This window comes from Mustela erminea, chromosome 12 (genome assembly GCF_009829155.1).
Source record: "Mustela erminea isolate mMusErm1 chromosome 12, mMusErm1.Pri, whole genome shotgun sequence".
Lineage (NCBI taxonomy): Eukaryota > Metazoa > Chordata > Mammalia > Carnivora > Mustelidae > Mustela > Mustela erminea.
This window is the reverse complement of record NC_045625.1, coordinates 91,094,323-91,106,417: the sequence shown is the minus strand read 5'-3', so window position 1 is coordinate 91,106,417 and position 12,095 is coordinate 91,094,323. Positions and strand designations below refer to the sequence as shown.

Genomic DNA, 12,095 nt, shown 5'->3' with positions numbered 1-12,095 from the left:
GAAAACACACACAAACATGCACACAAACACACATGTGCACACACGTGCGAGCAAGCACATGCGCACAGAAATATGCACACACAAACACGCACACGCAAACACGCAGGTGTGCACACACATACAAACACACACACAAGCACACGGACACAGGAATATGCACACACTGGTGCACACTCACACACACAAACATGCATATGCACACACAAACTGCACACACAATACACACATGCAAACACACACAAACATGCATACACAAACACACATGTGCACACACATTCACACACGCAAGCACATGGACACAGGAATATGCACACAGTAGTGCACACTCCCCTACACAAACATGCATGTGCACAAACAGCACACACATAATACATACATGAAAACACACACAAACATGCACAAACACGCATGCAGGAGACCGCATGCAGCGCTATCAAAGGTAACCATTTCCTGCATCTTTTTGGCGTATTTTTTTTCATTCAGACTGCGTCAAAGTTTTGTGTTGTCTCTGGGAAATTGTGGTCAAGGAGCAAGGGTCACTAACATTAGCACCAGAGCCCCAGGGCCCCCCACAGCCCTCCGAGCCAGAGCTGAGGGGCCCTGCAGTCACTTTGCCTGCTGCGTGGACACATACTGCCCAGGCTGTGCCCCAAAGCACCGGCTCGTTCTCCCCGTGCTCGCGTTCCAGACGTGTGCTCGGAGGAGACAGCGAGCTCCTCCTCGACTGCGGAAGGAAGCCAACACGAAGGCCGCCGCTGAGCGTCTCCTGACAGACAGGACTTCACTCTTAATAACAAAAATGAGGAAGTCTTTGATCAGTACGTGGAGACCGCCCAGGACCACAGAAATGTTCCTCCATCCGGGAACGTACATCGGACAGCACGCAGGAGCCAGCTTCTCGAAAGCTAACGTATCGACACATCTCCTGAGTCTTGACTCGGTCGAAGTGTCCCGCGAATCAGAAGAGCCCAGGGGCTCTGACGCGGGCTTGCCCAAGTGGAGTCCTTTGGAAGGTTGCTCTGTGCTGTTTCTCCCAAAAACCGAGCACGTCACCTCTGTGGTTATGAGATCTTTACAGACGAGTGCACGTTCTCCTCGTCCGTTTGTCCTGCTGCTGGAACCCATGGGGAAGGCATGCACAGAAACGCCTTCTAAGCAACTCCCTGCTAACGGGGCGCAGGGCCAACCTACACTGAAGAGGGGGTGACGACATCACTCCATTTCCTTGAAGATCGTGCAAACCACCGGATCCCAGACGTGCTCCTGACATGGCACCGTCGGGCTCAGCTGGGGAGCGGGGCGAGCTGCTGACCGTCCCAGCTGCTCCACAGGGACAACCCGGGGCCACTGACTCAGTTCTCCGGTCAAAGAGAATCAGACTGCACACAGGAGCAAGTAAAGCTCTCCGCACTCAGGATGAACGTTCCATCACGTTACACAGACTGTGGCCTCTGGCTTCTGGCCACGGTGTTGGTGCCCTCTTCCAATGTGGGTTCTCTTCCTGGTGGGCCTGGGGACAGCCTCCTGGGAAACCCTGGCTGGCTTTTCTGGGATCTGTAGGAACCCCAACAACTACATGATTTGGCTAGTAAGACTTTGGATGGAGGAGTCCACAGGGACAGAAGACAGAGGAGAAGCAGGGACACATACCCTGGAGTTCTCTGGCTCTCCAGTCTCTTTGGGTCCAACCCACACCCTCGAGACCCTCCAGGGAGCAGCCACTTCTGGGAATTCAAGCCAAGCCTGCTGAACATGAGCCCTCAGGTCAGTTGAGGGGACCGGGACTCCGCCTGGTTTCCAGCCACATCCTTATACTATGCCACGTGCTGCTCTCACCCGAGGGAGCCAGTGACACGTACCGATGGCAGACGTTTGAAACACCAGTGCTCAGTGACCTGGATGTGACGGATACACCAGCATCTATTCCGTGCACAATGTAGTGTAAAGTTCCCAAACATCACCGTGACGTTGGACGAGGCACGCCATACGCTGTGTGGCCCGCGACCTTCCCTCTGCCGGCACCACAGACAGTGGCCGCTGGGACTCAGGGGAAGGCAGCCGATCACGTCCACAGCCAGGGACATTCAGAAGACTCTGGAGCCGATGCAGACTGGGCACACTGTCTACCGTGGACTAAGCTGGCAAGTCGCCCGGTCCCCCCCTTAAGTGACGTCCACGCTACGCAGGCTGTTGGCAAGTAGGTTTCCCGAGTCCTTGCTCTGGAGCTCCCGGGGTGAGGCATGCAATAAATAAGACCGTGGCTGCGTGCAGAGTGCCCCCGTCCCACGAGCGTGCGAGGATCCCGCTCCTGGAGGCGGCTGCTCTCACTTGCCGAGGACCCCGTTCTGCAGGGTTTGGTTCCTGTCGATTATGCAGGGCGAGGCAGCTCTCTGGGGAGGGTCCTCCTTGCTCTTGGGCGAGGGGTTGCTGTTGTTGCTGCCGCTGGACTTGCTCCTGCTGGGGTCGAGGGCGGGCTGGGCAGGCGAGGAGCGGGTGCCCCAGCCCCGGACCAGGCAGGTGCACACCAGCCGGAAGAAGGCCCGCCGCATCTCCTTGCTGGCCAGCGTGTAGATGACAGGGTTCATGGCCGAGTTGAGCACGGCCAGCACGATGAACCACTGGGCCTTGAAGAGCACAGCACACTCCCTCGCCCTGCAGGCCACGTCGACGAGGAAGAGGATGAAGAGTGGGGACCAGCAGGCGATGAACACGCTCACCACGATGACCACGGTCCGCAGCAGCGCCATGGAGCGCTCCGAGTTGTGGGGGCTGGCCACGCGGCGGCTGCTGGACTTCACCAGGAAGTAGATGCGTGCATACAGGACCACGATGGTGGCCAGGATGGCCGTGAAGACACTGATGCAGAAGGCGATGTACTTCTTGGAGTAGAGAGGCAGGATGGTGGAGCAGTCGGCGAGGTCGTGCAGGCAGTTCCAGCCCAGGATGGGCAAGGCGCCCAGCGAGAAGGCCACGAGCCAGCACATTCCGATCAGCAGGAAGACGCGGTGCTTCTTGTTGGCGTCATACGGCCGCATCTTGATCATGGTCAAGTGCCGCTCGATGGCGATGGCCAGCAAGCTGCATGTGGACGCGCCGAGGGCCACGAACATGCTGCCTTCCCGCAGGAACCAGACGGTGGGAGACAGGCTCAGCGTCCTCCTGCCTGACATCAGGATGTTGACCTTGTAGGCGACCCCGGCCAGCAGGTCGCAGAGTGCCAGGTTGCCGATGAAGAAGTACATGCGATTGTGGAACTTGTTGTTTTTCCAGATGGCGATGAGCACCATGAGGTTCTCCAGCACGATGAGGCTGCAGATGACGAGGAAGAGCGCGGTGGTGAGCGTGCTGCCCTCGGGGGCCTCCTTCAGCCTGCCCTCCAGCTTGCCTACGTAGCTGTAGTGCTCGTACAGGGTCTGGTTCCCAGGGGAGGACCTGGGCCGCGGTGTCGGGACCACGGCCATTGCTTGGGCCAGGCTCAGCTCCAGATCCCACCAGAGGGCGCCCTGGGCACGTCCATGGCCGGAGAACACGTTCCGGCTCAGGCTTCCATGGTGGCCCCGGCCGGACCCCAGCCAGGGTGGGCAGAGCAGGAGCCTGCAAAGATAAAACAGGGATGCCCAGCGATTAAGGGGCTTTGAGACCACCTAGGGGCAGCAGCCACAGCAGCAATGTCGGAGGAAGGCCCTTAAACCCCACAAGTATGCAAACGTCCGGTCACACGGGACCCCGAGCTCCCTGGGGGCTGAGGCGGCCACGGGAAGCCACCTGGTGCCTGCAAACCCCCAGGAGGGAGATCAGTATGTGAGCTCCACGATCGTTCACTCCTGTAATCACATACAGATCCAAAGAAATGTCCTCGGGGAACCCCAAGGCACTCAGAAGTGCTAACCACGCTCCCTCACGCATGACGCGGGAGCAGCCGAACCATGATTCCCCGTGACCTGGAGACAAACAGGATCATCCCAGGTCAACACAATAGGATGGAACCAGAATGAGGGCCCCGGGAAGCCCCTGGGGAGCCCGGAGCCACACAGTGGGAGCACCTGCTCGATGTCCCAATGGCGTCCCTGGGACCGGGGCTAGAGACAGAGTCGGGTCCTGACAGCCCCCAGGAGAGGCCGGAGACAGGGATGCACGGCCACGGAAGGAAAGCATGAGGCGCGACAGAACCCAAACCCAGACGTCCACTGGGGAAGGCAGTGACGAGCACTTGGACTCTGCACTTGGCTGAAAGCTCAGACTGTCTGAACCCCAAAACCGAAGCCGTGCGCGTGAGCTGAAAGGAACAACACACCTGGGGGGTCTAGGGAGACAGTGAAGGCGCAAAGCCAAGCACCGGGCCCTCAACAGCCCCAGATTTAGTCCCCTGTCCCCTCCCGGCACTTCCCACCCTCACCGGGGGCCCCTCATCACCTCATGGGACGACACAGCTGGATGTGGCTTTCAGTAGATCCTCTGACTGCAAATTAGAACCATGTGTTTCAGTATCTGCTGCAGTCAAATAAGGTTAGCTAGAAGCCGCCCTCCGTGAGTACCCCGCGATGACTTTCTTTACTTATACAATGTTTAGTCATAGCCCTAAGTTGGGTTCAGAGACAAACAGCTCCCCGAATGATACGGGGTCTACATTTTGGGGTGTGGTGGGGTCTGAGCACACTGCCAAGTACCAGCAAGGCCCGAGAGGGTCTCAGTCCCGGAAGGACCCAGGGACGCAGTGCTGGGGGCTGCTCTCAGAGAAGGAGAGGTAACTCCGGGGGTGCCCCGCTCCCGGCACCCTCTAGGTCACTGCTTCCCGGCCCCACAGCTGCTGCCTGGGGCCAGGGAGACTGTCAGACCCTCCGCTCCACGGGGTGCTTGGGTCCTCTGAGGTGAGGAAGAGCCACTCTGTTCCTTTGCCGCAGAGACTGCTCCAAGGCTGCGAATATGTGTGTGCGGCTGTTCCAGAAACCCCGCGGGCCCTGGCCTCTGGGGGCCCCCTGCATTGTGCGTGCCCGCAGAAGCCCCTGGAGGCACAGGGTCCGCTCGGTGGGTCGCTGTCCTGCCCGCCCCCACCACCGCCCCCTCCTTTCTGGAACTCCAGCCTGTCCTTCACAGCCCGCGTCGAATCCCTCCTGGTCTACAAACTTTCTGGAGTCAGCCCAGCCCCTCGAGGCTTCTCTGAGCCTACTAGACGCGCCTTACAACAACTCGCAGTGCTGTCGTTTGAAGAGTGGAAATAATGCCGCCGCGGACCCCCATGAGCCCGCCTGGGGCCGGCTTCACACTCACACCGCACGGGGTCACCAGGTCTCTCATGGCGCCTGTCCGCTCACGCGTGCCCCGCAAAGGCTCTGCTCTGTACTACTGCTTGTCCGATGAGCCTTTCTCTGGGAGCAGCGAATGGAGCTGCCACGGCCTTGCTCTGCTTGCCGGGCCCTGGGCACAGCCCGGAGAACCGCCAGCCCCGCTGGGAGTCGGAGGGAGCAGCGCCCTGAGAACGGCTGTTTCCCCGCCGGTGCCGGGTCCACACGGCTGACCCGGGGCCCCACATGCCCCACGCCAGGCAGCCTGGCCTGGCCACGGGCCGGTGGCCACCCTGTCCACTAGTCCGGCTCCCCCCCTGGGGCTTCCATTCCCGCAACGACGGCGCACACGTGGTGAGCAGGACTTGGAGTCACGGTGAGCGAGCGCCCACACGGTCTGAACCGTAGAAACATGCGTGCCACCTGAAAGGGCGGGGAACGCGATTTGTTCGTGAATTCACACCCGTGGCGGCGAGAAAGGGCTGCACGCAGCCCCACCCGAAAGGTCTGGAAACCACAATAAACTGGAGCTTGTCCGCTGCGCCTGTGTCCCCAGGACCGCGCCCGGCCACGTCCCTCCCGCCCTCCGAACTCGCCCCCCACCCCGTGCCGGGGCCGCAAGCATGGGCAGGGACACATGCACCCAGGAACCCGCTGGATCTGGACCTCCGGGACGTAAGGAGGAAGGATGACTAGCGAAAGGCTTATCTTCGCTGCACAGGCAGGACCGTCGCAGAACTGAGCAGAGGAGGAAAGCGAGCCAACAGCGAAGGCAGTGTCCCCCAGTACGCAACCACGACGAGAACGGCGCCGGTAGCGTACAGCAGACCACAGCCAACCCAGTCCGTGCATTTTTAAGGGCGAATGTATTTTTCCCGCGAATGCTTGAATTATCATTTCCCTTGATTAAATATTCATCATTCAAAGAGCACTTTTTTCCCCAGAACATCTCTTGCTGAATGCTACTCTCCGCATTTTTCGTAACTGGAAGACATCTGGCTCTCTTTAGAATCTAAAAGCTTGTTTTCTTTGGATTAGCAACATTAGCACGCAGACAGCATCCCGAGAGTTACGAGCTGGGCAAAGGCCAGGTTGGTTGTGGATGCGCTGGAGTGCTGCTCTCTGTGGTCAAAGCATCACAGGAGTCCCATCTCTACCTCTCAGGGGCGTGGCAGGACCTTAATCTGCGGGAAGAAGGCTCTGCCCCTCCCACCCCCCAGCTCAGAGCCAAACAGCCGCGCGTGGGACCAGGTCGGGCATCAGCCCTCGGGCCACATTCATCCTGAGGAGCGCCGGGCACCCTGAGCACCAGCTCCTGGGAAGCCAGCATGTCCCGCCCGTCCCAGCGGCCACAAACCCCCGAAGGGGCCACAGGCTGGCTTCTTAAGCCTTCAAGGGCCATAGCCTGTTTCCGACCTTCATGTAAATGGGGACCTGCAAATGTGCCTGGGGTCCTTCTCCCGACGGAACGCTCCCCCGGGTCCTCAGATGCTGGTAATTCCTGCTCTGGTCAGGGGATGGACGCACCAGCCACTCCTGTCTGCAGACACAGGGGTTTCTCCCTGTCATTGTCCTAACAAGTGCTGCAGGGCCTGGGTCGGGATGTCCTCCTGAGCTTGTGCCTGTGCGTCCGTGGGCTGCCTTGGATTTCTCAGCCTCATGTTGGCATCTAGGAAGAGCTTTGGTGCCGAGGGTCCCTGCAGAGACTAACGGCACTCGGCTAGAGAAGTACCCACAGGGGCAAGACTTACACATTACAAATGATGACGCTTTGCTTTATTTTGTAAAAGTTAAGCATCTGCGGCCAGCAGAGACCACCATCTGACTTTCATTGTACGAGTCGGATCGTGGCTTGGTTTCCCCCAAACAACTTAGAAATAGAGGCTGATGCTGAGGGAGGCAGTCTTGCGCGTCTCAGGAGCGGGCCTGTCCCAGAAGCTGCTGCGCGGGATAGGCCCTCAGGAGGAGCCCCTTCTAGGAGGTGGCTCCACCGTGCATCACCCAGGTTAAACCGAGTCCCGCCAACCCTCCTTCCCAAGGAGGCACGTCTGTGGGGAGGGGTGGCCCGGGCGGCCGATGGGTTCCAGATGTGCTCTTCTGTAGGCTAGTGACTCACTTTCTCTACACATGTCAACTTGAAAAATAAACAAACTATAAGACGAAGGGCAAGAAAAAAGTGAAGGGAAGATTTCCACAGAGTCTGGGGTCTCTCTCCCTTTCCTCCTCTGTCATGGCGAACAAGAGAAGCCCAAGAAGACAGTGAGGAACTTCTCCGGGTCAGACGCAGGATGCTATTGGTCAAGGGCCCGTTTTCCCAGGGAAATCAACTCTTTCATCCTCCAAACAGAACTAAAACACCAGGCATTTGATTAACCGGCAACATTTCTTGGAAAGCAGGATTTTTTGTTGTTGTTCACAAGAACGTAGGAAAGGAAGAACGGGCTGGCCATTTTGCTGCCCCAGGAAATTTCTTGGCTAATGAGTATTTCCCCTTGCCCCAAATTTCTGAGTGACCTTGTGGTCACTTTCAGAGGCAGCTCCCGGCAGGAGACCTTGTGCACACATGGACCCTCACCCCTGCACTCAGCTGGGAGCTCAGGCCCCGGGCCCCGGCGAGAGCAGCGGGATAGGCAGGCGTGCCACTGCCCGGCCGCTTTCCCACACGTGACTCTCTCGGGCAGGTAAAGTTGACACAGATGGACGCGCTCCCACGAGCGCATGTAGGCAGGATGGGCTGCAGGAGCCTGGGCATAGGCCCCGGGGTCTGCCTCTGTGCTTGCTTACCTGGATTCCCCAGGCTTGTCCCCTCCCTGCAAGGCACCCAATCTCGGTACAAGAGGCCTTACCCTCTGCTCTTCAGCCCCATTCTCAGACTCTCCCCTCTCTGCTTGTTCTTAGTAACAGGATTGGACGCACGCCCGGACTGCCGTGGGATGAAGGTGTGTGGGAATGAGCTCCTCCAGGCAGCAAAGAGCCGATGCAAATAAGAGACATCTGGCCCAAGAAGTCCTAACAGTGGGGTCCCTCCCATCCGTTCCCAGCGCCACAGTGACGCAGCCCACAATGGCCCTTCAGGCAGCCCGTCTGTCCCCACGGCGGCATCTGCCGTTTGTACACAGAGAGAGCCAAGGCTGGGCTGGGGGTCTGGGTCATCGGATTCCTCCTGCCCTGCTTCCTGTGCACCACAGTGGGGGGGTCAGGTCTCCTGGAGCCTCCAACCCTCCCCAATGGTCTTCACCTAGACGGAGGTGACAAGAGCATCACCAGCAGGCTCGCCAAATGCTGGAATGCTGACCTGCGCGGAAACCTGACCCCGGGGACAGGGAGAAGGGCTCAGGCTTCGCTCCAGAGCACGGAGCCATCCCGGGGGCCCTGCTCTCTGCCGGGCCGCCCACAGCCGTAGAAACAGGCAAAACGACACAGAACAGAGGCTGACCATGCCCGGTGCCGTCACCACTGTCCCCGGGGTGTGGGAGTCTCGGCACTGGACGGAGTCCACCAAGCACGTCCTGTTACCTCCAAAAGCTCATGGAATGTCTCCTCAGGCAAATAATCAATTCAACAGAAATGGGCGCAAAGTAATCCTAAGAAGTGGTCGCACACTCACTAGACAGGAAGGAGGAAGCCGCGTGTGAGGGGACAGAACAGCCCCAGAAAGCATAGCACAGCGGCTCCCCGCACACCGAGTCCTGCAGAAGGAAAGGGGGCTTCACAGTAGGGCAACCCCCAGATTGCCAAGGTGACGGCATGCCCAGATGCTCAGTTTCCCATCACAGAAACATACATACACTGTAGGTATCGAAGTGTCTGTGGGAGGAGGAAAAAGTCGCCACAGAGTCAAATCAGCACCATATTTTCCAGAGGAAGGAGGAAAATCAGTCCCTACATTTTGAGGACATTGTTAGGCGGACGTGTGAGACCCTTCTTCAAGAGAAGCCACTTTCTGCTACCCACACCCCGTAGAAAAACAAGCAGAGCCTGGCACTCTACGGAATCCAGAGACATAAAGAGGAAAGCGGCATTTCTGAAGGTGAAGCTGGGGGAGATGCCATTGTAGCCCCGTCCTTGGGAGGCTCCGAAGGGCTGATGTGCAGTCTCTGGAGTCAGGTGACAGAGCAAGTCGACCGGCAGGATGGGAAGGTTGTTCACTGAGAAAACCCACTGTGTGGGCCTCCTATGGCCACAGAGTTCGTCATTCTGGATTGAGCTCTGCATCAGCTTCCTGAGAACTCCTACAGAGCCAGACATTTCCACGACTCCTCGAGGACAACACACCCGCCCCCACAAGCGCCCCCTCCCCGCCCCCATCCTGTCCATCACACACCCGTGGGACCTAACCCTGCCCTGTACTTCTAGGAACTGTTTTTCATAACCATGCCGGCAAGAATGTTACTGAAGAAGAAGAAAATGTTCCAAAGACGAATGAGGAAGATGTGAGTGTCTACAGCGAGGGTCTGCAACCTCTGGCCTCCAGACTTTAGAAAGATACCTCATTCTGGAAGCCCTCAGAGCTCCAGCTGGGGGTGGGGATCGTGGGCAGGGTGGACCCTCCCTCTTGAAATAATCGTTCATACAAGCCCCGTGTTCCTGCCGCTCCCCCTGCTTTACCAGTCTAACAAAACATATTCCCTTTAAACCTCCAACAACAAGTTCCTCTCTCACATCTAAATATAAAAACCCACAAAGAAATATGTCACCAGGAGTGGCCAGCGTCAGAAGAGAGAGACAGAGAGAGAGAGACGGTTGGAGCCAGGCCGGTTAGAAGCGGCGAAGCTAGCGTCAGGCCAAAGAAGGACATGTCCGGTCCCTTGTCCGGGTTTCTCTCAGCTGTGAATGCAGCACGCGGGAACCTCACCATCTTCCGACTGCAGAAGCGGGGACTTCATCCTCTGCCCTGATTCTGACCGTCCGGACTGCCTACTTCAAGAGACCGAGGAAAACAATGGACTTCTGTGGTGCGGATCATTTAAAAAGAATGGTCTTCCCAGGAGAACGGCCACAACCACACACTCCCAGAGCCCCCAGGTCCTCAAGCTCGGAGGGTGCCTAACTTTTCAGTTGTTCCAGGAAAAGTGGGGGGGGGGCTGGCGAGGGTGGGGGCGGGGGGTCCTTCTCGCTTAGGTCATGGAGGTGCAGCGCAGTCTGAACTTCCCACCTAACTAGAAGAGCCCCAGGCTCTGGTTCCTCAATGGCTCTTCGCAGGAACGGAAAAAGGAACCCCTCCGTCTCCCCCGCTCCGGCTCATCGCCAGCCGGATGGCCCGGAGAAGGGGCTGCCGCGGACGTGGTGTCTCCCGGTCACCGTAACGCCAGGGATGGGCTAGAACTGAGTGAGAACAGTGGGTCCCGCGGCTCCCACCCGACCCAGCAGGCTGGGCGCCCCGGACTCCGAGCCCTTGGCCCGCGGACTCACCTCCCTCTGGGAAGGGCACCCGGGCCACCCGCATCCTGGCGACCTTCCCGGCTCGCAGGCGGCGGCGGGACGGGGCACCGGGAGAGTCGAGGAGCTGGGGGTGCGTGAACTGGTCCCTGTCGCAGCTGTCGCTCGGGCCCCTGTCACCGCGTCCCCGCCGTCCCCGCCGCGTGTCCTCGGGACCCGCGGGCTCAGCCTCTGCGCGCGCAAGCCAGAGCCCAAACTTTTCCAGCGGCTCTTAGGGGCGGGGCCCGCGCTCCGCCCCCCGCCCCCGCCCCCAGCTCCGGGTTTCCTCCTGGCTCCCGCCCCGCCCCCACGGCGCCCCCTCCGGGTTTCCTCCGAGCTCCCAGACGCCCACCTCCCCATCTGCGAAGTCCCCTACCCGTCTCTGCCTCCCGCGCGCCCTCACCTCGCTGCGCGGCGGCCCCTCACCACCCGAGTCCCCGCCTCATCTCCCCGCCTGCCCCGCGCCCCCATCGCCCCGCCTGCCCCGCGCCCCCATCGCCCCGCCTGCCCCGCGCCCCCATCTCCCCGCCTGCCCCGCGCCCCCATCTCCGCGCCCCGGTTCCCACCTCCCCACGTCCCACCTCCTTGCTCCTTGCCCCTTCCCGCTCCGTTCCCTGCGCGCCTGCCTCACCATTGAGCTCCTCTTCCCGCCCCTCCAGTCCCCCTCCTGGGCGCCCTTGGGGCCCAGCTGGTCCCAGGCTCCTGCCCCAGGCGGGCTCCTGCCCCAGCACCCTGCCAGAGAGCTCCCGGTGAGGGTTCGGGCCGGTGATGACGGCGTCGTTATCATTCTTATGCATCTTGGTAATTTTCTTTTGAAATTCCCTTTCCACTCACTCCTGACTTACACGCTCAGGGACTGGCTGTGGACTCCAGGCCCGCCCCACACAGGCTGGCCCAGCTCCTGGTCCTATAGGTCCGTCTGGGGGCTGCTGTCCCCACAGAGACAGACTCTCTTGCCCGGATGAATAAAACAGCCTCGACAAAGTGCTTCCAAAGAAGAATGCCCCGGGGAGGTGACAGACTACAGAATTTTCCACCGGCAAAGGAAAGTAAAGGCCAGGTGAACGCACACAGCAACCAACCCTGGAAACTTTGGGGGCACAGGCAGGGGGCAAGAGGGAAAGGGAGGAAGAGGAAGAGGAGAGGCAGGAGGGAACCCCAGCCTGTTACCCACAGCAAGCGTGCACCTGCCTGGGCAGACAGGACGGGGTGCAGGGGCACCAGGAGTCAGGACGGAGGATGCGGGAGGAGGTGCCCCTCGGGTTCCTGCCCCAGATCTGGAGGCCTCCTGCTTCCAGAGAAGGAGCCTTGTCCCACCTTCCCCTAGAGCTGGGAGCAAATGCTTATTTGGAATGGGTTTGAGCCCTGATCGCCTGGCATGTTTGCACTTTGCTG

The 12,095-nt window shown here is 59.6% G+C and overlaps 2 protein-coding genes across 5 annotated transcripts in view; one reads left to right on the top strand and one right to left on the bottom strand.

The window, feature by feature from the left end:
* SHC3 (SHC adaptor protein 3) overlaps nt 1–11,848 on the top strand; it is a 109,169-nt gene extending 97,321 nt beyond the window's left edge. For both annotated transcript variants that reach the window (XM_032307244.1, XM_032307245.1), the window contains exon 13: nt 11,817–11,848. The gene's annotated coding sequence lies outside the window, so the exon portion shown is untranslated. The remainder of the gene's footprint in view (nt 1–11,816) is intronic.
* S1PR3 (sphingosine-1-phosphate receptor 3) lies at nt 273–11,121 on the bottom strand. Of its 3 annotated transcripts, none has more exons than XM_032307247.1 (2): nt 11,104–11,121; nt 273–3,594 (listed from the first exon to the last, which is right to left on the bottom strand). In XM_032307247.1, the coding sequence occupies exon 2, from the start codon at nt 3,459–3,461 to the stop codon at nt 2,325–2,327; it is 1,137 nt and encodes a 378-aa protein (XP_032163138.1). In that variant the 5' UTR covers nt 3,462–3,594; nt 11,104–11,121; the 3' UTR covers nt 273–2,324. The 3 variants fall into 3 exon arrangements, with proteins under 3 accessions (XP_032163138.1, XP_032163137.1, XP_032163139.1); XM_032307246.1 differs by lacking the exon at nt 11,104–11,121 and adding an exon at nt 10,695–10,930; XM_032307248.1 differs by lacking the exon at nt 11,104–11,121 and adding an exon at nt 10,695–10,930 and having other exon boundaries at nt 273–3,309.
* Nucleotides 11,849–12,095: the final 247 nt, after the last annotated feature.

Excerpts from the sequence above, each read along its gene's own strand:
- S1PR3 (XM_032307247.1), bottom strand. The coding sequence starts at position 3,461 with ATGGCCGTGGTCCCGACACCGCGGCCCAGGTCCTCCCCTGGGAACCAG.